The sequence below is a fragment of the Nerophis ophidion genome, linkage group LG20, assembly GCF_033978795.1.
Source record: "Nerophis ophidion isolate RoL-2023_Sa linkage group LG20, RoL_Noph_v1.0, whole genome shotgun sequence".
Classification (NCBI taxonomy): Eukaryota; Metazoa; Chordata; class Actinopteri; order Syngnathiformes; family Syngnathidae; genus Nerophis; species Nerophis ophidion.
In genome coordinates, this window is record NC_084630.1 from 4,153,436 (window position 1) to 4,180,931 (window position 27,496).

The 27,496-nt window shown below is 37.1% G+C and overlaps 1 protein-coding gene and 1 long non-coding RNA gene across 2 annotated transcripts in view; both read left to right on the top strand.

Annotated features, from left to right (window-relative positions):
• prkcaa (protein kinase C, alpha, a) overlaps positions 1-27,496 on the top strand; it is a 522,844-nt gene that overhangs the window by 493,852 nt on the left and 1,496 nt on the right. The window contains exons 19-22 of the mRNA XM_061880341.1: positions 23,311-23,386; positions 23,726-23,803; positions 24,338-24,415; positions 24,949-25,026. Coding sequence (XP_061736325.1) covers positions 23,311-23,386; positions 23,726-23,803; positions 24,338-24,415; positions 24,949-25,026 — 310 coding nt within the window. The remainder of the gene's footprint in view (positions 1-23,310; positions 23,387-23,725; positions 23,804-24,337; positions 24,416-24,948; positions 25,027-27,496) is intronic.
• On the top strand, positions 3,415-12,841 carry LOC133538656 (uncharacterized). The gene is made up of 2 exons (XR_009803069.1): positions 3,415-6,658; positions 7,069-12,841. It is a non-coding gene; the product is annotated as an uncharacterized LOC133538656 (long non-coding RNA).

Consider the following 27,496-nt stretch of genomic DNA (forward strand, 5'->3'; position numbering starts at 1 on the left):
CTTACTTTATTCCACAAAGTACCATCTCAGAAAACACTTAATGACCAACGATGAAACACAGCGCAGTAGGCCTAAGTATTCATTAAAAAGCTAAAAAGTATATTTAAAAGCCTACTGAAAGCCACTACTACCCACCATGCAGTCTGATAGTTTATATATCAATGATGAAATATTAACATTGCAACACATGCCAATACGGCCTTTTTAATTTACTAAATTGCAATTTTAAATTTCCCGGGAGTTTCTTCTTAAAAACGTTGTGACGTCACGGACTGTCAGGAAATATTAGCGCTGCACACACACACACAGCTAAAAGTCGTCTGCTTTAACCGCATAATTACACAGTATTTTGGACGTCTGTGTTGCTGAATCTTTTGCAATTTGTTCAATGAATAATGGAGAAGTCAAAGTAGAAAGATGGAGTTGGGAAGCTTTAGCCTTGCCTTGATTCCTTGTTTAAAATTCCCAGAGGTGAAACTTTACTATGGATCCCGACCGAATGTCAGCCAGCAGGTTTCGGTGAGAAAATTGTGGTAAAAAGTCGCCTCTTACCGGAGATCAGCCGAGCTTACGCCGTCCATAAAGCTGCCGTCGACATCCCTGAGACACTGGCGTCACACACACACCTCCGACTATCAGGTACTGTTAAACTCACTAAAACACTAGCAACACAATAGAAAGATAAGGGATTTCCCAGAATTATCCTAGTAAATGTGTCTAAAAACATCAGAATTCGTCTCAATGCAAACGTGTTTTTGTTTTTTTAACTTTTTTTTTTTCTAGTCCGTCGCTATCAATATCCTCAAACACAAATCTTTCATCCTCGCTCAAATTAATGGGGAAATTGTCGTTTTCTCGGTCCGAATAGCTCTTTTTGTTGGAGGCTCCCATTAAAAACAATGTGAGGATGTGAGGAGCCTTTAACGGGTGACATCATCATCTGCTACTTTCGGTAAAGGCAGGGCTTTTCTGTTAGCGACCAAAAGTTGCAAACTTTATCATCGATGTTCTCTACTAAATCCTTTCAGTAAAAATATGGCAATATCGCGAAATGATCAAGTATGACACATAGAATGGACCTGCTATCCCCGTTTAAATAAGAACATCTCATTTCAGTAGGCCTTTAAGAAGCACCACCCCGCTATAGAGAAAAAATTAACAGTTTTTTAGTTGGAACTTCTGATGCAAAATACTGTGTAATTATGCGATTAAAGCAGACTACTTATAGCTTGGATCGGGCTGGAAAATAATGTCCGATACAACCCGGGATGTCAAACGCACGCGTCATCATACCGCGACGTTTTCAGCAGGATAATCCGCGCGGAATTTAAAATTCCAATTTAGTAAAGTAAAAAGGCCGTATTGGCATGTGTTGCAATGTTAATATTTCATCATTGATATATAAACTAAAACGCTGTTTCCTTGTTCAAAATTCCTGAAGTTGAAGCTTTACTATGAATCAGAGCGGTCAAGCGAACGTGGATTCCGACCACATGTCAACAGTTTTCGGTGAGAAAATTGTGGTAATAAGTTGGCTCTTACCGGAGACATCAGCGGAGCTTCTGTCCTCCTGCAGCTGCGTGAATTCCCTCAGAGACACTGGCGTCAACACACCCGTGGCCACACCCCTCCGACTTTCAGGTACTATTTAATCTCACTAAAACACTAGTAACACAATAGGCAGATAAGGGATTTTCCAGAATTATCCTAGTAAATGTGTCTTGACTCTAAATTTCCTCATCCACGAATCTTTCATCCTCGCTCAAATTAATGGGGAAGTTGTCGCATTCTCGGTCCGAATCGCTCTAGCTGCTGGTGGCCATAATTATAAACAATGTTCAGATGTGAGGAGCCCTACAACCCGTGACATCACGCGCACATCGTCTGCTACTTCCAGTACAGGCAAGGCTTTTTTATTAGCGACCAAAAGTTGCAAACTTTATGTCGATGTTCTCTACTAAATCCTTTCAGCAAAAATATGGCAATATCGCAAAATGATCAAGTATGACACATAGAATGGACCTGCTATCCCCGTTTAAATAAGAACATCTCATTTCAGTAGGCCTTTAATATTTTTGGGCACTGCAATATTACAATTGAGGAGTAACATTGTGTTTTTGTATTTACTCAAGTCATTATTTGGCATACCGTGACTTGTAGCCCAGTTTGAGGATCATCTGTACGTCCTATTCTGATGTTGCCATGAACACACAAACAAGGTGTGCAGACAGGACACACCATCAACACTACGCCGCGCTTTCCTATGTCTCCTCAAGGTGTGAACACATTTCAACTCAGGGCCGCTACAAGATCACGCTTTTTATCCGAGTCGGCAATGTTCTTGCGTAAAAGCACACGTCCGTTCCTGTCTTCTTTGCAGAAAAGTCACAAGTGTGAGCGTGGAACAAAGTTTACAAAGTGTCCCTGCAACCTTCTTTATGTTCCTGCAGCATTCAGCACTGTTGACAGTAGTAGTCGCTCCATCACGACATGCAAGACTATTAGGCGTGCACGGAAACAGGCGGCCATCTTGGTTAGCAAACACACAATTTGCACGTTTGACATATGGCAGTGACGCAAAGTTTGTGTTTCTTTTTTTTTTTAGCAACGTTTCTATTTTTTCAACCAGTTATTTTACAAACATGGCAACTCTCTGAAGACATAAAAAATGTGACTTAAGTCTTAAGTTTTTGAAAGCCGTAAAAAAATGTTTTTTCTTTCCTATTTTATTTTGCTGAAATTTTTAGTAAACTTCAATCCTAAAAAAACAATTTTTTGCCAGGTTGACACTTTAAGACATACGGCCCGCCAGCGTCAAAACTCAGGCCCGCAGGAAGTCCCAAGATTTAAAAAAAATAAATATATATATGTATATATATATATATTTTTTTAAAATAAATATATATATATATATATAAATATATATATATATATATATATATATATACATATATATATATATATATATATATATATATATATATATATATTTTTTTTTTTTTTTTTTTTTAATCTGTCCGTTCTAATCCATTTTCTACCGCTTGTTACTCTCGGTGTCTCCTAGCCACTCAGGCAAATCATATTGTCTAAAAATGCATTTTCCCATCGATAATTAGACATCATCGGCAAAGTGCAAGCTTTTTCAGTCAATTTGTGCACGAGGAATATATATATATATATATATATATATATATATGTATGTATATATATATATGTATGTATGTATAGATATATATGTATATATGTATAGATATATATGTATGTATGTATAGATATGTATATATATACACATACACATATATATATATATATATATATATATATATGTATATATATATATACATATATATATATACATGCACCCATACATATATACATACAGTATATACACATACATAGATATATACACATACATATATACACATATATACGTATATATACATACAGTATATACATGTATATACATATATACAAATATATACATATATTCATGTATATACACATATACATACATATATACCCATATACATATATACAGCCCAACCCCCAACCAGATAGTTTCAACCCAATGCGGCCCCCCGTGTCAAAAAGTTTGGGCACCACTGCTTTAACGTCAGAGGTTTTAATTAGTATAAAAATGCAAATTTATAGTAACTGAAAACGGTGACATCATTTGATCAACAGGCCTTCAAAGGCTTAAAAAATAAATAATACAAATATTGCATGATAGAGCTGAAGTTGATTTGAGCAAAAAAAAAAGGAAAAAATTATATATATTTATGAATCAAACCTTCTAAAGATAGCGCAAAAGTGGCGTTTTGAAGTTGGAAGCCCAGTCCCTACTTAAACATTAATAATGTAAAAAGGAAAGGAATAGGGGTGTTCATCTTGGGGCTCATAACGATTCGATCCGATCCCTGGGCTAACGATTAGACTCAGAATTGGATTCACAGGCTTCTCAATTTAAGCAGATTCTGGCAAATAATTGTGATTGAACATTTTCCAAAATGTATTATTTTAAAAATAATAATTCCATCCATCCATCCATCATCTTCCGCTTATCCAAGGTCGGGTCGCGGGGGCAGCAGCCTAAGCAGGGAAGCCCAGACTTCCCTCTCCCCAGCCACTTTGTCTAGCTCTTCCCGGGGGATCCCGAGGCGTTCCCAGGCCAGCCGGGAGACATAGTCTTCCCAACGTGTCCTGGGTCTTCCCCGTGGCCTCCTACCGGTTGGACGTGCCCTAAACACCTCCCTAGGGAGGCGTTCGGGTGGCATCCTGACCAGATGCCCGAACAACCTCATCTGGCTCCTCTCGATGTGAAGGAGCAGCGGCTTTACTTTGAGTTCCTCCCGGATGGCAGAGCTTCTCACCCTATCTCTAAGGGAGAGACCTGGAAACTCATTTGGGCCGCTTGTACCCGTGATCTTATCCTTTCGGTCATGACCCAAAGCTCATGACCATAGGTGAGGATGGGAACGTAGATCGACCGGTAAATTGAGAGCTTTGCCTTCCGGCTCAGCTCCTTCTTCACCACAACGGATCGGTACAACGTCCGCATTACTGAAGACGCCGCACCGATCCGCCTGTCGATCTCACGATCCACTCTTCCCTCACTCGTGAACAAGACTCCTAGGTACTTGAACTCCTCCACTTGGGGCAGGGTCTCCTCCCCAACCCGGAGATGGCACTCCACCCTTTTCCGGGCGAGAACCATGGACTCGGACTTGGAGGTGCTGATTCTCATTCCGGTCGCTTCACACTCGGCTGCGAAATTGCAATATTTTTTTTATCGATTTCTAAAAGTAATGATTAAATTCAGAAAAAGGTTTAATACGAATCGGGATTCGGATGTGAATTGATGTGGAACCCAGAGCAAGGTGGTTGTAAGCAAACTACGACACACCAGATATTTGAAGCTTTTTCTAAAAAAGTTGCAATTACTTACCCTCGTCAACTATTACATTTATTAAGGACTCATGTAGTTACTAATGCAGTTACTTTTGGGGAAAGTAACCGCCATGTTTTCAACAGGATACTTCCTTCGCGGGAAATTTAAAATTGCAATTTAGTAAACTAAAGCGGCCGTATTGGCATGTGTTGCAATGTTAATATTTCATCATTGATATATAAACTAAAACGGTGTTTCCTTGTTCAAAATTCCTGAAATTGAAGCTTTACTATGAATCAGAGCGGTCAAGTGAACGTGGATTCCGACCACATGTCAACAGTTTTCGGTGAGAAAATTGTGGTAATAAGTTGGCTCTTACCGGAGACATCAGCGGAGCTTCCGTCAGACTGTGTGGTGGCTAGTAGTGGCTTTCAGTAGGCCTTTAAAAGCTTTGTGGAAAAGGGAACGGCTGATGTCCGGGCAAAAGGGAAGGCACAATAAGAAGTTTCCATTCTAGTTTCATTTTGAAGGAATTCATCCTTGCAAAGTCCACCCATCATCCTCCGTATTGAATCCTTTTTGTTCTTTCATTTGTCTTATTCAACAGTCGCTATAAACTCCAGAAATTATCTTGGAGAGTCGTATATATGTTTATGTTTTACAATGTTTACATGTATTTTAGTCCTTTTTTTTTTTTTATCTCAATGTGCTCGATTATGGCCAGATACTGATGAAGTGTGTTTATTTCTTACAATATATGCTCACATTCTTGTAACTCAGTGGCGGTCCCAGCTTAAATGGCGCCATGTGCGAGACCCCTTTGTCGTCGTTGTCGTCATCTCATCCGCGTCATGTGAGCTGTGTTGATGGTGCACTGAGCACAGATAAATAGGAATGGTTTTTTTTCCCCTTTATCCTTGCGGCGCCCCCTATAGAATACCCAAACCCGCGGCTGCATGTACTCTCCGAGTACATAAGACTGTAGTAGACCTCCATACAGGAAGTCACCGCCCTCCACTGTGAGTTTAGAGAGGTGCTGTCATCGTGTTGAATGAGTCAAAAGTGCAAGAAACGCCTTATCGCCAAACTCATACAGTCACATGATCTCTTCCCAGCAGGCACGAGACATTGATTCAGCGTTGATACGTACATGTCCTTTAAATCTGACTTCCAAATAACGTTGGAAATGTTTGTGTATTGATGTCTTAACGTTGGATGCCAAGTTGTTGGTTGGGAAATGACCAACTTTTAACGGTTAAATCAAGGTCACAACCTGATTCTGAATGGACAATAAATAAGTATGTTGTTTCAACGTTGTATTTGTGACTATCGGTTGAAAAATGACCACAATTCATGGTCAACTCAAGGTCACAACCAGACATGGATTAGATGTCGTAAAAAAATATGTTTCGATGTTAGGTTTGTGTTGTAGAATATTGGTTGGGAAATCACCAAATTTCAACGGTTAAATCAAGGTCACAACCTGACATTGTATAAACATTCAAAAGCATGTTTCAACGTTGTGTTTGTGACTATTGGTTGAAAAATGACCACAATTCATGGTCAACTTAAGGTCACAACCTGACATAGATTAGACGTCTTAAAACGTATGTTTCGATGTTAGGTTTGTGTTGTAGAATATTGGTTGGGAAATGACCAAATTTCTACCGTTAAATCAAGGTCACAACCTGACATTGTATAAACATTCAAAATAATGTTGTTTCAATGTTGTGTTTGTGACTATCGGTTGAAAAATGACCACAATTCATGGTCAACTCAAGGTCACAACCTGACAGGTTCGACGTCGTAAAAAAGTATGTTTCGATGTTAGGTTTGTGTTGTAGAATATTGGTTGGGAAGTCACCAAATTTTAACGGTTAAATCAAGGTCACAACCTGACATTGTATAAACATTCAAAAACATGTTTCAATGTTGTATTTGTGACTATTGGTTGAAAAATTACCACAATACATGGTCACAACCTGACGGATTAGACGTCGTAAAAATGCATGTTTTAATGTTAGGTTTGTGTTGTAGAATATTGGTTGGGAAATGACCAAATTTCTACCGTTAAATCAAGGTCACAACCTGACATTGTATAAACATTCAAAGCATGTTGTTTCAATGTTGTGTATGTGACTATCGGTTGAAAAATGACCACAATTCATAGTCAACTCAAGGTCACAACCTGACGGATTAGACGTCGTAAAAAAGTATGTTTCGATGTTAGGTTTGTGTTGTAGAATATTGGTTGGGAAATCACCAAATTTCAACGGTTAAATCAAGGTCACAACCTGATATTGAATAAACATTCAAAAGCATGTTTATTCAATGTTGTATTTGTGACTATCGGTTGAAAAATTACCAAAATTCATGGTCAACTTAAGGTCACAACCTGACAGGTTAGACGTCGTTAAAAAGTATGTTTCGATGTTAGGTTTGTGTTGTAGAATATTGGTTGGGAAATGACCAAATTTCTACGGTTAAATCAAGGTCGCAACCTGACATTGTATAAACATTCAAAAACATGTTGTTTCAACGTTGTTTTTGTGACTATCGTTTGAAAAATGACCACAATTCATGGTCAATTTAAGGTCACAACCTGACACAGATTAGACATCGTAAAAAAGTATGTTTCGATGTTAGGTTTGTGTTGTAGAATATTGGTTGGGAAATCACCAAATTTCAACGGTTAAATCAAGGTCACAACCTGACATTGTATAAACATTCAAAAGCATGTTGTTTCAATGTTGTTTTTGTGACTATCAGTTGAAAAATGACCACAATTCATGGTCAACTTAAGGTCACAACCAGACATAGATTAGACGTCGTAAAAAAGTAGGTTTTAATGTTAGGTTTGTGTTGTAGAATATCGGTTGGGAATTGACCACATTTCTACCGTTAAATCAAGGTCACAACCTGACATTGAATAAACATTCAAAAGCATGTTTCAACGTTGTGTTTGTGACTATTGGTTGAAAAATGACCACAATTCATGGTCAACTTAAGGTCACAACCAGACATAGATTAGACGTCGTAAAAATGTAGGTTTTAATGTTAGGTTTGTGTTGTAGAATATCGGTTGGGAAATTACCAAATTTCTACCGTTAAATCAAGGTCACAGCCTGACATTGAATAAACATTCAAAGCATGTTGTTTCAATGTTGTTTTTGTGACTATTGGTTGAAAAATGACCAAAATTCATGGTCAATTTAGGGTCACAACCTGACATAGATTAGACGTCGTAAAAAAATAGGTTTTAATGTTAGGTTTGTGTTGTAGAATATCGGTTGGGAATTGACCACATTTCTACCGTTAAATCGAGGTCACAACCTGACATTGAATAAACATTCAAAAGCATGTTGTTTTTGTGACTATTGGTTGAAAAATGACCACAATTCATGGTCAACTCAAGGTCACAACCAGACAGATTAGACGTCGTAAAAAAGTATGTTTCGATGTTAGGTTTGTGTTGTAGAATATTGGTTGGGAAATCACCAAATTTTAACGGTTAAATCAAGGTCACAACCTGACATTGTATAAACATCGCAAAAAAGCATGTTTCGGTAGGTTTGTGTTGTAGAACATCGGTTATAAAACGACTAAAATTCAACGGTCAACTCAAAGTCACAACCTGACATTGATTAAACATTGCAAAAAAGCATGTTTCGTTAGGTTTGTGTTGTAGAATATTTGTTTAAAAATGACCAAAACTCAATGGTCCAACCAACGTCACAACCCAACGTTAATTAAACGTTGCCAAAAAGCATGTTGTTTCATTATTAGGTTTGTGTTGGAGAATATTGGTTGGGAAATGACCAAAATTCAATGGTCAAAGTAACGTCACAACCCAACGTTGATTAAACGTCGCCAAAAAGCAGGTTTAACGTTAGGTTTGTGTTGGAGAACATCGGTTATAAAATGACCAAAATTCAATGGTCAACTCAAGGTCATAACCTGACATTGATTAAACATTGCAAAAAATGATGTTTCAACGTTAGGTTTGTGTTATAGATTATGGGTTGGGAAATGACCAAATTTCAACAATTAAATCAACATCACAACCTGACATTGAATAAACATTCAAAACCATGTTGTTTGTGTTGTAGAATATTGGTTGAAAAATGACGAAATTCAATGGTCAACTCAAAGTCACAACCTGACATTTATTAAACATCGCAAAAAAGCATGTTTCGGTAGGTTTGTGTTGTAGAACATCGGTTATAAAACGACTAAAATTCAACAGTCAACTCAAAGTCACAACCTGACATTGATTAAACATCGCAAAAAAGCATGTTTTGTTAGGTTTGTGTTGTAGAATATTGGTTTAAAAATGACCAAAACTCAATGGTCAAACCAACGTCACAACCCAACGTTAATTAAACGTTGCCAAAAAGCATGTTGTTTCAATGTTAGGTTTGTGTTGGAGAACATTGGTTGAAAAATGACGAAATTAAATGGTCAACTCAAGGTCACAACCTGATATTGATTAAACATAGCAAAAAAGCATGTTTCGTTAGGTTTGTGTTGTAGAACATCGGTTATAAAATGACCAAAATTCCACAGTCAACTCAAAGTCACAACCTGACATTGATTTAACATCGCAAAAAAGCATGTTTCGCTAGGTTTGTGTTGTAGAATATTGGTTTAAAAATGACCAAAATTCAATGGTCCAACCAACGTCACAACCTGACATTGATTAAACATTGCAAAAAAGTATGTTGTTTCAACGTTAGGTTTGTGTTGTAGATTATGGGTTGGGAAATCACCAAATTTCAACAATTAAATCAACATCACAACCTGACATTGAATAAAAATTCAAAAGCATGTTTGTTTTGTAGAATATTGGTTGAAAAATGACGAAATTCAATGGTCAACTCAAGGTCACAACCTGACATTGATTAAACATCGCAAAAAAGCATGTTTCGTTAGGTTTGTGTTGTAGAACATCGGTTATAAAACGACTAAAATTCAACGGTCAACTCAAAGTCACAACCTGACATTGATTAAACATCGCAAAAAAGCATGTTTCGTCAGGTTTGTGTTGTAGAATATTGGTTTAAAAATGACCAAAACTCAATGGTCAAACCAACGTCACAACCCAACGTTAATTAAACGTTGCCAAAAAGCATGTTGTTTAAATGTTAGGTTTGTGTTGTAGAACATTGGTTGAAAAATGACGAAATTCAATGGTCAACTCAAGGTCACAACCTGACATTGATTAAACATAGCAAAAAAGCATGTTTCGTTAGGTTTGTGTTGTAGAACATCGGTTATAAAATGACCAAAATTCCACGGTCAACTCAAAGTCACAACCTGACATTGATTTAACATCGCAAAAAAGCATGTTTCGCTAGGTTTGTGTTGTAGAATATTGGTTTAAAAATGACCAAAATTCAATGGTCCAACCAACGTCACAACCTGACATTGATTAAACATTGCAAAAAAGTATGTTGTTTCAACGTTAGGTTTGTGTTGTAGATTATGGGTTGGGAAATCACCAAATTTCAACAATTAAATCAACATCACAACCTGACATTGAATAAAAATTCAAAAGCATGTTTGTTTTGTAGAATATTGGTTGAAAAATGACGAAATTCAATGGTCAACTCAAGGTCACAACCTGACATTGATTAAACATCGCAAAAAAGCATGTTTCGTTAGGTTTGTGTTGTAGAACGTCGGTTATAAAACGACCAAAATTCAACGGTCAACTCAAAGTCACAACCTGACATTGATTAAACATCGCAAAAAAGCATGTTTCGTTACGTTTGTGTTGTAGAATATTGGTTTAAAAATGACCAAAACTCAATGGTCAAACCAACGTCACAACCCAACGTTAATTAAACGTTGCCAAAAAGCATGTTGTTTCAACGTTAGGTTTGTGTTGGAGAACATCGGTTATAAAATGACCAAAATTCAATGGTCAACTCAAGGTCACAACCCAACGTTGATTTAATGTCGCAAAAAAGCATGTTTCGGTAGGTTTGTGTTGTAGAACGTCGGTTATAAAACGACCAAAATTCAACGGTCAACTCAAAGTCACAACCTGACATTGATTAAACATCGCAAAAAAGCATGTTTCGTTACGTTTGTGTTGTAGAATATTGGTTTAAAAATGACCAAAATTCAACGGTCAACTCAAAGTCACAACCTGACATTGATTAAACATCGCAAAAAAGCATGTTTCGCTAGGTTTGTGTTGTAGAATATTGGTTTAAAAATGACCAAAATTCAATGGTCCAACCAACGTCACAACCTGACATTGATTAAACATTGCAAAAAAGTATGTTGTTTCAACGTTAGGTTTGTGTTGTAGATTATGGGTTGGGAAATCACCAAATTTCAACAATTAAATCAACATCACAACCTGACATTGAATAAAAATTCAAAAGCATGTTTGTTTTGTAGAATATTGGTTGAAAAATGACGAAATTCAATGGTCAACTCAAGGTCACAACCTGACATTGATTAAACATCGCAAAAAAGCATGTTTCGTTAGGTTTGTGTTGTAGAACATCGGTTATAAAACGACTAAAATTCAACGGTCAACTCAAAGTCACAACCTGACATTGATTAAACATCGCAAAAAAGCATGTTTCGTCAGGTTTGTGTTGTAGAATATTGGTTTAAAAATGACCAAAACTCAATGGTCAAACCAACGTCACAACCCAACGTTAATTAAACGTTGCCAAAAAGCATGTTGTTTAAATGTTAGGTTTGTGTTGTAGAACATTGGTTGAAAAATGACGAAATTCAATGGTCAACTCAAGGTCACAACCTGATATTGATTAAACATTGCAAAAAAGCATGTTTCGTTAGGTTTGTGTTGTAGAACATCGGTTATAAAACAACCAAAATTCAATGGTCAACTCAAAGTCACAACCTGACATTGATTAAACATCGCAAAAAAGCATGTTTCGCTAGGTTTGTGTTGTAGAATATTGGTTTAAAAATGACCAAAACTCAATGGTCCAACCAACGTCACAACCTGACATTGATTAAACATCGCAAAAAAGCATGTTTCGTTAGGTTTGTGTTGTAGAATATTGGTTTAAAAATGACCAAAACTCAATGGTCAAACCAACGTCACAACCCAACGTTAATTAAACGTTGCCAAAAAGCATGTTGTTTCAACGTTAGGTTTGTGTTGGAGAACATCGGTTATAAAATGACCAAAATTCAATGGTCAACTCAAGGTCACAACCCAACGTTGATTTAATGTCGCAAAAAAGCATGTTTCGGTAGGTTTGTGTTGTAGAACGTCGGTTATAAAACGACCAAAATTCAACGGTCAACTCAAAGTCACAACCTGACATTGATTAAACATCGCAAAAAAGCATGTTTCGTTACGTTTGTGTTGTAGAATATTGGTTTAAAAATGACCAAAATTCAACGGTCAACTCAAGGTCACAACCTGACATTGATTAAACATCGCAAAAAAGCATGTTTCGTTAGGTTTGTGTTGTAGAATATTGGTTTAAAAATGACCAAAACTCAATGGTCAAACCAACGTCACAACCCAACGTTAATTAAACGTTGCCAAAAAGCATGTTGTTTAAATGTTAGGTTTGTGTTGGAGAACATTGGTTGGGAAATGACCAAAATTCAACGGTCAAACCAACGTCACAACACTGATTATGATTAAACGTTGCCAAAAAGCATGTTGCTCCAACGTTTTGTTCGAGTTTCTCAACGTCAGGACCTAATCCAACAAGTTCCCAACGTTATTTCAATGTCTGCTGCCTGCCGGGTTGCTCTGCTTGTACGTGTAGACAGTAAGCCCACCTAGACAATAAAGGAAGGATTACGTTGTATTCTGCAAATGTTTGTTCTCTTCCCTCTTTAGGCTGAAACCTTTCAAACGAGTCTGAGCAACTTACCTTGTAATTGATTGTGTCATTTGTACCTAATGTATGATAATGCAAATAAAAAACTGAAAATGGAGGTTCATACTTTGGCAAAGTAGTATTTATTTTGTCTCTTTTTTTTTTGCAGCAAGAGTCCTATATTTTTGGAAGCAATTAAGACTAACCCTTAATTTAATAACGCAATGAGTGATGTGAGCAAAGGAAGACTTTCAATTCTGTTATCCTTCAAGGGCAGGGGGCGGCAACCCACGGCTCTTTGATCACTTTGATGTGGCTCAGCTGCTAAATTGTCGACCCCAACGACTATTCCGTGAGGTTTCCGGATTTTAGCGCCTCTCTCAGAAATCACCTGGGGATAACGATCTCTAATTTTCACCTGGACCACAATACTGAGGTTGTGCAGTGATGGCAATGTCTTTAACCTCTGTCTTTAACTAACGCATACTTAGTCAACAACCATGCAGGTTACACTGAGGATTGTAATATAAACAACTTAAACACTCTTAATATGCGCCACACCAAACAATAATGACAAACACATTTTGGGAGAACATCGGCACTGTAACACAACATAAACACAAAAAAACAAATACCCAGAATTCCATGCATCCCTGCTCTTCCGGGCTACAATAGCACCAAACCCCGCCCACCTCCACAGACGCACGGAGAGGGTGGGGGGGATTTGGTGCTAGCGGAGTGCATAATGTAGCCAGGAAGAGTGTTTATGTTGTGTTACAGTGCCGATGTTCTCCCAAAATGTGTTTGTCATTCTTGTTTGGTGTGGGTTCACAGTGTGGCGCATATTAGTAAGAGTGTTAAAGTTGTTTATATCACAACCCTCAGTGTAACCTGTATGGCTGTTGAACAAGTATGTCTCGTACGACATGTGACTGGGCTAGCAAGCTGATTGGACGTCTTGTAGAGGGCGGCAAAGGCAGCACCTTCATAGGTTGCCCTTGTTTTTGATAATCGAGGGAAATTCTGCAAACATTCACGAGAATGGTTGATCTCGGAATATTCGGGATGGTTGGCAAGTGTGATGCTGTCAAGCGGCATTCATAAAAAACTTGCGGGCCCCACTATCATTAAATATTCATATTAAGGTGCGGGCCGCGTGTCTGAGACCCCTGGTTTATACATAGCACAAAGTAAAAAAAAAAACTCTGTATGCAGTGTTATTTCATTTTAAATTTCAAAACAGCTCCCATTGTTTTCTTTATTTTGTGAAACGGGTCAAAATGGCTCTTTGAGTGGTAAAGGTTGCCGACCCCTGTTCTAGGGAAAATGTCATTAAAATATTGAATTGTATCAACACGCATTACACTAATGCCATCTCTTGCTCGAGAGGAATCTGTAAGGCGGTGCTATTCAACTGGTTTTCTCGCAGCTAATTCTGAAACAACAGTAGAATGTTAAAGTTAAAGTACCCATGATAGTCACACACACACTAGGACCATTGTAAACACTTTGGCAAATCCTGGCATTGACGATTTAACCTTGCCAGCAAACACAGAACACCGAGGTCCGAATTGGTGATTTGCATAACTGAGGCGTTCCTCAAGGTACCCCTTTAAGTACTCTCCTTTTTGGCAGTTATTTTTTTCTTAATGTAATCTATGTAAGTGTTGCTGTATCTTGTTTACGTCACATGCAGTCAGCAGTCATTTATTGTATTTATTTAGTTATTTTAGTGGCAGTGTTGTGCCAGCAAGCTTTTCTTTGCTGGCCTAACATAACCAGAAATAATGATCCTAATTAAAAATAAAAGTAATTTTTTATTTACCTTCTCTAATCCTCTAAAAGTATTAATATTTTCTTTATGTCATATTAAGCTCCTTCCAGTGCTGTTGTTTTTAGTTTACAGTTTTTATCCAATCAGAATTCAGCTAGCTTATGTTGCCATGCTGTACCAAATCTGCCAGAGCCTGTTATGCGCTGTTAGTGAACGGGCACATACAGTTGATAGATAATCGCGACAGCCAATCAGATCTCGAGTTTTTGTCGGTAAGGCCTTCTAGCTGGCCTCACGTTGAACGTGACATTTAAGCGCCCTGTGATTGGATACTCACTGGTTTGAGCCGCGGCGGTGCTATGTAGATCAGCGGAGCCACACCCGGGACCGTTAGCGGATTAATTTGACAACGCATACAGTTGATAGACAGTTGCGATAGCCAATCAGATCACAAGTTGTTGACGGTAGCCTATGTAGGTAGCCTGATGTTAACGGGACTGTGATTGGATACTTGTCATTCCAAAGTGAGTATCCAAACACAAGTTGCAATTTTAATTTACTAAAGCAGGAAGTGTTTCGCCCTAGCTAGCGGCGAATTCACCAATACTCACTTTTTTAACGCACAAAGAAGGAGAACAAAACGTTGATTAGGTGGCAGATATCCTTCTTGAAATTGGCCTTGCAAATATATATCTGCCACCTAATCAACGTTTTGTTCTCTTTCTTTGTGCGTTAAAAAAGTGAGTATTGGTGAATTCGCCGCTAGCTAGGGCGAAACACTTCCTGCTTTAGTAAATTGGAATTGCAACTTGTGGTTGGAATATCCTTCTTGAAAATGGCCTTGCAAATATATATTCTTTAAAGAGAAACTACCTCTTGTTAGACAATGTCGGTCAAACCCGGAAGCTCGCTCAGTTCTGGCGATGAATTGAGAAACGCCCGCCACTTCCACTCGACTACGGGTGTCAGAATAATTGTATCTAAGTTATCACAAAACTTTTGTGTTTCCATGAGTTCCCGGCGAAGAGACAAAAGCTGGCTCTGATCTTACCAGGCAAAAGGCTTGTAAAACTCCACTGTGTACGATGGGAAGCGACATTGAAGGTGTCCGTTTCTTTGATCTATTGTAATCTACAGGAAAATCTTGTCTTGCCTCGAGACCTACAAAGCGGAGAGGAAGCAGGACCCGGCGCAAGCTCCAAGCATCTTTTCTTTGAACTGTTTTGTGACCGAGGGCAACGGCTGTTTTCGACCCCTCTCCCCTTAGAAACAGCTGTTGCCATGTAATCAGGGAAAAGGCCAAATAAAAGAGGAGGCGTGCAATCAGAGTGCGGTACGATGCTCGCCTCTTTGAGCTAAATTGAATCATGTCTGTTGAATGCCTTGCTTCTTGTCTGTTTAAATAGATGTCATCGGTGTTTGAACCTGACAACCAGGGCCACCACTGGCTTATACGGCGTCGAATAGGTGTTACATATTGTGATTTCAAATATTTAATTTTTTCTTTTTTTACGTTGAAAATGTGTTTTTTTTATTTTAATTTTGACAGTACCACATAAGATATGTTTTAAATGCTGCTGCGGGTTTATTGATTTTTAAATGTATGTATACACATGTATATATGTATGTATACAAATGTATGTATGTATACAAATATATATATGTATGCATGTGTACAAATGTATATATGTATGTATACAAATGTATGTATGTATACAAATATATATATGTATGTATGTATACAAATGTAAATATGTATATATACAAATGTACGTATGTATACAAATATATATATGTATGTATGTATACAAATGTAAAAATGTATGTATACAAATGTATGTATGTATACAAATATATATATGTATGTATACAAATATATATATGTATACAAATGTATATATATGTATGTACACAAATGTATATATGTATGTACACAAATGTATATATATGTATGTATACAAATGTATATATATGTATGTATACAAATATATATATGTATACAAATGTATATATATGTATGTATATAAATGTATATATGTATGTATACAAATGTATGTATGTATACAAATATATATATGTATGTATGTATGTATACAAATGTATATATGTATGTATACAAATGTATGTATACAAATATATATATGTATGTATGTATGTATACAAATGTAAATATGTATGTATACAAATGTACGTATGTATACAAATATATATATATGTATGTATGTATACAAATGTAAATATGTATATATATATATGTATGTATGCATACAAATATATATATATGTATGTATGTATACAAATGTATATATATGTATGTATACAAATATATATATGTATGTATGTATACAAATGTAAATATGTATGTATACAAATGTATGTATGTATACAAATATATGTATTTATATATATGTACGTATATATGTATGTATACGCATGTATATTTATATGTATACATATGTATATACGAAAGGATTGCACGCCTCCTCTTTTATTTGGACTTTCCCTGATTACATGGCAACAGCTGTTTCTAAGGGAAGAGGGGTCATAAACAGCCGTTGCCCTTGGTCACATAAATGCGCCACAAAATAACCCGTTTTGTACATTGTTGAGGTGATCGATGCCCAGTAGTGCGTAAATGTGTTCCTGTATAGTATTTCTCCAGCAATGGTCATGCGGGGACATAAATGATGGTATTTTGAGAGGTCAAAGCCTAGGTGGGAAATGCACGGCTCGCCACTAAAAAATAGTGTTCATCAATGTTCCAATTTCTCTTTTTTTTATCATTTGGGCTATTTAATCGGTGGCCTGCAAGCTTAGTTCAAAAAACATTCATAAAAACACAAGAGTACTTTTCATAGATATAATCTTTGACCAGCATTTTTGCAGAAGGTCTTTAAAAGCAGCGAATTATAGCTGACAAATTAGACCAAAATCGTAGTGGACGCTCGTTCCCCAGAATTGACAAACTAAGACTAATATTAAAGGGTAAAGTCTGGCCCTCAGATCCTTAGCTTTCTGGAACTGTGGCCCTCAAATCAATTTGGTTTGGACTTCAACCTTTGGCCCTGGAGTCCAAAATGTAAGCACTGTTTTTTTAGCTGCAGTATTCAATCAGTCCATGTTGCAGCAGACATTACACGCTTCATTTCACGCATTTAGCTCACACATGCAGTGACCTTTTTAATGTTGCAATACATTACAAGCAGATTAGTCTCTTAAAACCAGCACTAAAAATGTTAACGAGGTATAACATATGTTCCACCTGCTGCCTGATGTCTATTTTAACTTGTGTGTGTGTGTGTGTGTGTGTGTGTGTGTGTGTGTGTGTGTGTGTGTGTGTGTGTGTGTGTGTGTGTGTGTGTGTGTGTGTGTGTGTGTGTGTGTGTGTGTGTGTGTGTGCGTGTGTGTGTGTGTGTGTGTGTGTGTGTGTGCGTTTGTCAAAGTGACATATGGGGACATTTTTATGAAATTTCACCTTACATATGAGGACCTGTTGAAATATGGGGACATTTTCCATGTCCCCATATTTCCCGCAATGCTATCGTGTTCTAGACCCTCCCAGCATGTTCCCAGACCAAAAATCTCTAAAGTCTTCATTTGTCAAATTTTCAGAAAAAGTGTGTGAAAGTGTGTTTAATTTTTTTGGTCACCTTCGATTTTGCCCCTAGTGGCCATCTTTGCTATTATGACACACACACACACACACACACACACGCACACACACACACACACACACACACACACACACACACACACACACTTGTCCTCGTATGTCATATGTCCTCATATGTCATGTGGGTCAGAAACTCACACACTCCAACATTTTGAAAAACCTCTAATCATTACAGCAATAAACATACTTTTGAATTCTAAATCAAATAACACATTTTCAACTGATCTGATGATCCCAACCTTTTTTATGTTAGTTTTATCTATTCATTTGGTTTATCTGGAGAGGATTTGGGCTAGACAATTAGTAATAAAGGGATTATGGTGATGATTTAATTGGTTTGATTCAGTTTTTTACTGTATTGGGCTTTTTGCTATTATGTTGACTAAAATACAATGCCGCACAATAATTAATTTAAATGTGCCTGAAATGTAGGTTTTTGCATAAATGCCCCCCCCCCCCCCTCCACCCCCTCCAAAAAAAAAACAAAAAAAACAACCCTCAACCTTGATTGAGACAAAGGTAATAATTCAAATGAAATTCAAACTACATACAGTATTTAATATTTTCAAATGGTTACAATAGCACATGATTTTGGTATTTTTATCTTTTGGACAAATTTTGGATTCAATTGGGGATTGTTTTTGGAGGTATTCACTTCACATGGTGTTCAAAATGGTTACTTCCGCCCACTCTGAAGAGTCTCGGCGTCTGATTGGTCCAATTTTCAGTTAGGCGCCGCCTGATTGGCCGGTGGATGATGTCTGCTCCTAACAGATGGCTAAATCACTAGTTAACTATTTTCATCTTGGAAGTTATACAGCTCACGTATCACACTTAATATTGAATATATATAAAACGGGTTTTCCAAAAGGACCATTTATAATCGAAATACAAAACTTCACACACGATTTTGAGCACAACAGAGCGCTAAGTGAACAGCACTTCCGGGACCTGCAGCACCAGAGGGGGACATCTATCTTGGTCACAAACAATCTTTGACAGTCTTCGACAGCATGGTTGAATCAGGTGAGCATGAAATGGAGTTTAACGTAATTAAATAGACCAATGTTTTTTAACATACGAAAATAGTTCATTATAAACAACAGTTACATGTTTTTTGTTATTAATTGCAACCAGATTTGATTTTATGAGGTTAAATACAGCATTTCAGTTCTGGGCCAAGGCCAAGGCATTTAATTTTTTTTTTTTTTAAGTTGCACGGAAGATGACAAGTAGCAGTGATTGTCACACACACACTAGGTGTGGTGAAATTATTCTCTGCATTTGACCCATCACCCTTGATCACTATGCTAGTAAACCTTTTCTTAATTTTAAACAAGACAGACTAGAGTTCTTCAAATTGTTTATACTTTTTCTCAAATACAAATATTTCAAGCTGATAAGCACTGTGGAGTTGACATGTTACTGATATTGTTACATTAGTACTTTGTTTGAGAAGCTTCATGTCTGCATTGTGCCTAAATTTAACAGTTTTTGAAGGGTTTAGTTCTTTGTTTTATTTCTGTGTCACTGACTTTTTTCATTTTTATGTGTGGATTTGTTAGGCGCATCAACACATGATATAGACATCGTGTCCAAAAGAAGAGCGAGACATAATCCTGAGGCTTAAGCCACCGAGTTTATTTGATCTGGATGTGACAAGTCTTGTTTTAAGGCCCAGTGGATCAATGATTGGAAAGGTATGTCTTGTTATGTATCATATCAATGGTAACTGGATCAACATCTCATTTGGATCATTTCCTTACAGTCTAATAGAGGTTGTATTATATGGCTTTAATTAGAAGTGTTTGGAATAACAGCGTTCCACGTCCCAAGAGCTAGCTTCTGTAGCCGAGGATCGGACCGCCAAGTGCCCTGCCTTCGGCTGCCGCCCAGTTCACAATGCACCCGACCTCTATGGCCCCTCGGAGTCTTGTTCACGAGTGAGGGAAGAGTGGATCGTGAGATCGACAGGCGGATCGGTGCGGCGTCTTCAGTAATGCGGACGTTGTACCGATCCGTTGTGGTGAAGAAGGAGCTGAGCCGGAAGGCAAAGCTCTCAATTTACCGGTCGATCTACGTTCCCATCCTCACCTATGGTCATGAGCTTTGGGTCATGACCGAAAGGATAAGATCACGGGTACAAGCGGCCCAAATGAGTTTCCAGGTCTCTCCCTTAGAGATAGGGTGAGAAGCTCTGCCATCCGGGAGGAACTCAAAGTAAAGCCGCTGCTCCTCCACATGGAGAGGAGCCAGATGAGGTGGTTCGGGCATCTGGTCAGGATGCCACCCGGACGCCTCCCTAGGGAGGTGTTTAGGGCACGTCCAACCGGTAGGAGGCCACGGGGAAGACCCAGGACACGTTGGGAAGACTATGTCTCCCGGCTGGCCTGGGAACACCTCGGGATCCCCCGGGAAGATCTAGACGAAGTGGCTGGGGAGAGGAAAGTCTGGGTTTCCCTGCTTAGGCTGCTGCCACCGCGACCCCACCTCGGAAAAGCGGAAGATGATGGATGGATGGATGGATGGTATAACAGCGGTATATGAAAACGATGTTACTAATGCTGTTACTTTTACCGGTAACGAGTAATCTAATAACTTTTATTTACGCTACAACGCTGTTACGATGCGTTTGATGTAATGTGGCATGCTACTTTTGATGTGATTGTATGTCAACAAGTAAGCATCAGAAGCACAAAAGGTTTAGTGCAGGTAATATCTTTTTACTAATGAAAGCAACCCCCAGAAGTAATTACGAACACGATATCAAATAAAAAGAGGCCTCATCCGCACGCAAAAAAAACATTCAACAGAACTATCTTAACTGGCTCTGCAAAGCTAACAAACACAGCGGAACTATTCTGCTATGTCTGAGCGCTGACATCCCACTTGGCAAAAGGCACACATTTTTAAAGGCACACACACACTCTGCTCTCATGAAATGTCTCTCAACTGCATATGCTAGATATTTAAAACAATTTTTTTTCAAGTGACACATTAATTACAAACCCCGTTTCCATATGAATTGGGAAATTGTGTTCGATGTAAAGATAAACGGAATACAATGATTAGCAAAACCTTTTCAACCCATATTCAGTTGAATCCACTACAAAGACAACATATTTGATTTTCAAACTCATAAACTTGATTTTTTTTTGCAAATAATAATTAACTTAGAATTTCATGGCTGCAACACGTGCCAAAGTAGTTGGGAAAGGGCATGTTCACCACTGTGTTACGTCACCTTTTCTTTTAACAACACTCAATAAACGTTTGGGAACTGAGGAAACTAATTGTTGAAGCTTTGAAAGTGGAATTATTTCCCATTCTTGTTTTATGTAGAGCTTCAGTCGTTCAATAGGCCGGGGTCTCCGCTGTCATATTTTACGCTTCATAATGCGCCACACATTTTCGATAGTACTGCAGGCCGGCCAGGAAAGTACCTGCACTCTTTTTTTATGAAGCTGAATGTGGCTTGGCATTGTCTTGCTGAAATAAGCAGGGGTATCCATGAAAAAGTCGGCGCTTACATGGCAGCATATGTTGTTCCAAACAGATGGGTAATTTACAGATGAGTAAGTTACCCATGCCTCGGGCCGATTTTTATTTTATTTTATTTTAATCTTTTATTCTTTTCTCCCCCCCCTCCCCCCGTTTACCTGTATGTCATCTTTTTTGTAAGGGGCGCTGGAAGCCGGCAGACCCGTCAGCGATCCTGTTCTGTCTCCCTGTAATGTTTGTCTGATCTTGAATGGGATTGTGCTGAAAATTGTAATTTTCCTGAAGGAACTCTCCTGACGGAATAAATGAAGTACTATCTAATCTAATCTAATCTAATGCACCCCCATACCATTACAGATGCTGGCTTTTCAACTTTGCGTCGATAACAGTCTGGATGGTTCGCTTCCCCTTTGGTCCGGATGAAACTATGTCGAATATTTCCAAAAACAATTTGAAATGTGGACTCGTCAGACCACAGAACACCTTTCCACTTTGCATCAGTCCATCTTAGATGATCTCGGGCCCAGAGAAGCCGGCGGCGTTTCTGGATGTTAATTGGCTTTCGCTTTGCATAGTAGAGCTTTAACTTGCACTTACAGATATAGCAACAAACTGTATTTAGTGACAGTAGTTTTCTGAAGTGTTCCTGAACCCATGTGGTGATATCCTTTAGAGATTGATGTCGGTTTTTGATACAGTGCCGTCTGAGGGATCGAAGGTCACGGTTATTCAATGTTAGTTTCCGGACATGCCGCTTACGTGGAGTGATTTCTCCAGATTCTCTGAACCTTTTGATGATATTATGGACCGTAGATGTTGAAATCCCTAAATTTCTTGCAATTGAACTTTGAGAAACGTTGTTCTTAAACTGTTTGACTATTTGCTCACGCAGTTGTGGACAAAGGGGTGTACCTCGCCCCATCCTTTCCTGTGAAAGACTGAGCTTTTTTTGGGAAGCTGTTTTTATACCCAATCATGGCACCCACCTGTTCCCAATTAGCCTTCACACCTGTGGGATGTCCCAAATAAGTGTTTGATGACCATTTCTTAACTTTATCAGTATTTATTGCCAACTTTCCGAACTTCTTTGTCGCATGTTAGCTGGCATCAAATTCTAAAGTTAATGATTATTTGCACAAAAAAAATGTTTATCAGTTTGAACATCAAATATGTTGTCTTTGTAGCATATTCAAATGAATATGGGTTGAAAATTATTTGCAAATCATTGTATTCTGTTTATATTTACATCTAACACAATTTCCCAACTCATATGGAAACAGGGTTTGTACTTAATATAATAATTATTTACATTCATGAAAGAGTAATTCGGTTTGTAATTGAATTTTTAGTCAAGTAACGACTATTATTATTCCTTTTTAAAACAGATATTCCAAACATTGTTAATTGATAAACTGTTTTATCAGGATATGGTGTATTTGCTCCTGCATCAATTTAAAAAGGTTCTTTTGTGGTTGAGTACCGAGGGAAGTTCATCTCAAGACATGAGCGGGACAAGAGATAGAAACCTTCTATAATTATCTTTACTATTTATCTGGCATTATATGCTCATAATGTTAACAACAAAAAGTGCTGATAATGTTATAATTAATAAGTTCTAACATTATTTTTATGTGTTTTGTTGCAGACAGCAACTGTTGATGTTCTATCTCAACATTCTCCAGATTCATGTGAGCGATAAACCGACTTCATCCCTCCAACAGGTTATTACTTGACTATTTTACTATCCATCCATCCATCCATTTTCTACTACCTGCCCCTTTTTTGGGGTGGCGGGGTGTGCTGGAGCCTATCTCAGCTGCATTTGGGCGGAAGGCGGAGTACACCCTGGACAAGTCGCCACCTCATTACAGGGCCAACACAAATAGACAACATTTACACTCACATTCACACACTAGGGCCAAGTTAGTGTTGCCAATCAACCTATCCCCAGGTGCATGTCTTTGGAGGTAAGATGAAGCCGGAGTACCCGGAGGGAAAAAAAGTGCTGGTAATGTTATAATTAATTAGTTCTGACATTATATTTTTGTTTTTTGTTGCAGAAACCAACTGTTGAGGTTCTATCTCAACATTCTCCAGATTCAGATGTGAGCCATAAACCGACTTCATCCCTCCAACAGGTTATTACATGTCTATTTTTACTATATCTGCTCTAAATTTGACCCAACCTATATTTTGAAAGACATTTATTAACTTTAATCTGTCACAGATCAGTTTATATGACAACTTTTTCGTAAGGGTACATCCATGTTAGTCAGTAGGAAGTTTAGAACTCATGTTCAGCAAAACAGGGAGATGTTACAAGTCAACAACATAAATTCTACATGTGAGCACTCGTCATGTCCTCATATTGTTTGAAGCAAGAAAGACTTAGGTGTGTTTCATATAAGGTCCTCATATTTTCTGAACCAGATTAGTGTGTGTTACAATGCTAATGTCAAAGCTTTAAAATGAGTGTCTCAATTCAGGTCCTCATATTTTCTGAACCAGATTTTTGTGTGTGTTACATTCTTAATGAATTGTCTAAGAGCTGAAACTCTGTAATAACCTTTACTCTTTATCTGGCCTTGTATGCTCAAATTTTTATCAACAAAAAGTGCTGATAATGTTATAATTAATTAGTTATGACATTATATTTTTGTGTTTTGTTGCAGAAACCAACTGTTGAGGTTCTATCTCAACATTCTCCAGATTCAGATGTGAGCCATAAAACGACTTCATCCCTCCAACAGGTTATTACATGTCTATTTTTACTGTATCTGCTCTAAATTTGACCCAACCTATATTTTGAAAGACATTTATTAATTTTAATCTCTCACAGATCAGTTTATATGACAACATTTTCTTAAGGGTACATCCATGTTAGTCAGTAGGGAGTTTGGAACTCATGTTTAGCAAAACAGGAGATGTTACAAGTCAACAACATAAACTCTACATGTGAGCACTCGTCATGTCCTCATATTGTTTGAACCAGGAAAGACCTAGGTGTGTTTCATATAAGGTCGTCATATTTTCTGAACCAGATTAGTGTGTGTTACAATGTTAATGTCAAAGCTTTAAAATGAGTGTCTCAATTCAGGTCCTCATATTTTCTAAACCAGATTTTAGTGTGTGTTACATTCTTAATGAATGGTCTAACAGCTGAAACTCTGTAATAATCTTTACTATTTATCTGGCATTGTATGCACAGATTTTTATCAACAAAAAGTGCCGATAATGTTATAATTAATTAGTTCTGACATTATATTTGTGTGTTTTGTTGCAGAAACCAACTGTTGAGGTTCTATCTCAACATTCTCCAGATTCAGATGTGAGCCATAAACCGACTTCATCCCTCCAACAGGTTATTACATGTCTATTTTTACTATATCTGCTCTAAATTTGACCCAACCTATATTTTGAAAGACATTTATTAACTTTAATCTCTCACAGATCAGTTTATATGACAACTTTTTCGTAAGGGTACATCCATGTTAGTCAGTAGGAAGTTTAGAACTCATGTTCAGCAAAACAGGAGATGTTACAAGTCAACAACATAAATTCTACATGTGAGCAGTCGTCATGTCCTCATATTGTTTGAACCAGGAAAGACCTAGGTGTGTTTCATATAAGGTCGTCATATTTTCTGAACCAGATTAGTGTGTGTTACAATGTTAATGTAAAAGCTTTAAAATTAGTGTTTCAAATCAGAAAATGCAGTGCTTCTTGTTTAAAGACGGTTTCTGAAGCACTGTTTTTATTGATCAGAGTATTTTTTCGTTGGTCGTGTTTTTGGTACATAACTTATAAATAGTGCGCAAATAATAGGCTATATGTATATATATATATATATATATATATATATATATATATATGTATATATATATATATATATATATATATATATATACACATATATATATATATGAATATATATATATACATTCAAACCTCGTTTCCATATGAATTGGGAAATTGTGTTAGATGCAAATATAAACGGGATATAATGATTAGCAAATCTTTTTCAACCCCAATTCTGTTGAATATGCTACAAAGACAACATATTTGATGTTAAAACTGATAAACATTTTTTTTGCAAAGAATTAAGGGATTTTACCATCTACGGTCCGTAAAATTATCAAAAGGTTCAGAGAATCTGGAGAAATCACTGCACGTAAGCGATGATATTACGGACCTCTTTGATCCTTCAGGTAGTACTGCATCAAAAACCGACATCAGTGTGTAAAAGATATCACCACATGGGCTCAGGAATACTTCAGAAAACCACTGTCAGTTACTACAGTTGGTTGCTACATCTGTAAATGCAAGTTAAAACTCTACTATGCAAAGCGAATGCCATTTATCAACAACACCGAGGAACGCCGCGGGCTTCGCTTGGCCCGAGCTCATCTAAGATGGACTGATGCAAAGTGGAAAAGTGTTCTGTGGTCTGACGAGTCCACATTTCAAATTATATATGGAAATTGTGGACGTGGTGTTCTCCGGAACAAAGAGGAAAATAACCATCCGGATTGTTATAGGTGCAAAGTTCAAAAGCCAGCATCTGTGATGGTATGGGGGTGTATTAGTGCCCAAGGCATGGGTAACTTACACATCTGAGAAGGCACCATTAATGCTGAATGGTCCATACAGGTTTTGGATCAACATATGTTGTCATCCAAGCAACATTATCATGGACGCCCCTGCTTATTTCAGCAAAACAATGCCAAGCCACATGTTACAACAGCGTGTCTTCGTAGTAAAAGAGTGCGGGTACTTTCCTGGCCCGCCTGCAGTCCAGACATGTCTCCCATCGAAAATGTGTGGTGCATTATGAAACGTAAAATACGACAACTTAAGCTGTACATCAAGCAAGAATGGTAAAGAATTCTACTTTCAAAGCTTCAACAATTAGTTTCCTCAGTTCCCAAACGTTTATTGAGTGTTGTTAAAAGAAAATGTGATGTAACACAGTGGTGAACATGCCCTTTCCCAACTACTTTGGCACGTGTTGCAGCCATGAAATTCAAAGTTAATTATTATTTGCAAAAAAAAAAAAAGTTTGAGTTTGAACATCAAATATGTTGTCTTTGTAATGCATTTAATTGAATATGGGTTGAAAGGGATTTGCAAATCATTGTATTCCGTTTATATTTACATCTAACACAATTTCCCAACTTTTATGGAAACGGTGTTTGTATATATATATATATATATATGTATGTATATATATATATGTATATATGTATATATGTGTATATATATATGTATATATGTGTATATATATGTATATATGTATGTATATATATATGTATATATACATATATATATACATGTATATATATATATATGTATATATGTATATGTGTATATATATATATATATACATGTATATATATATATACATATATATATATGTATATATATATACATATATATATGTATATATATATATATATGTATATGTACTGTATATATATATATACATATATGTATATATATATGTATGTATATTTACTGTATATATATATAAATATATGTGTATATGTATATGTATGTATATATATATATATATATATATATATATATATATGTGTATATATGTATATATATGTATATATACTGTATACATATATAAATATATGTGTATATATATATATGTATGTATATATATATATATATATACATACATATATACATATATATATATATATATGTATATGTATATCCACTATGATGAGATGGCGACTTGTCCAGGGTGTACGCCGCCTTCCACAGGATTGCAGCTGAGACAGGCACCAGCGCCTCTGCGACCCTAAAGGCAACATGCGGAA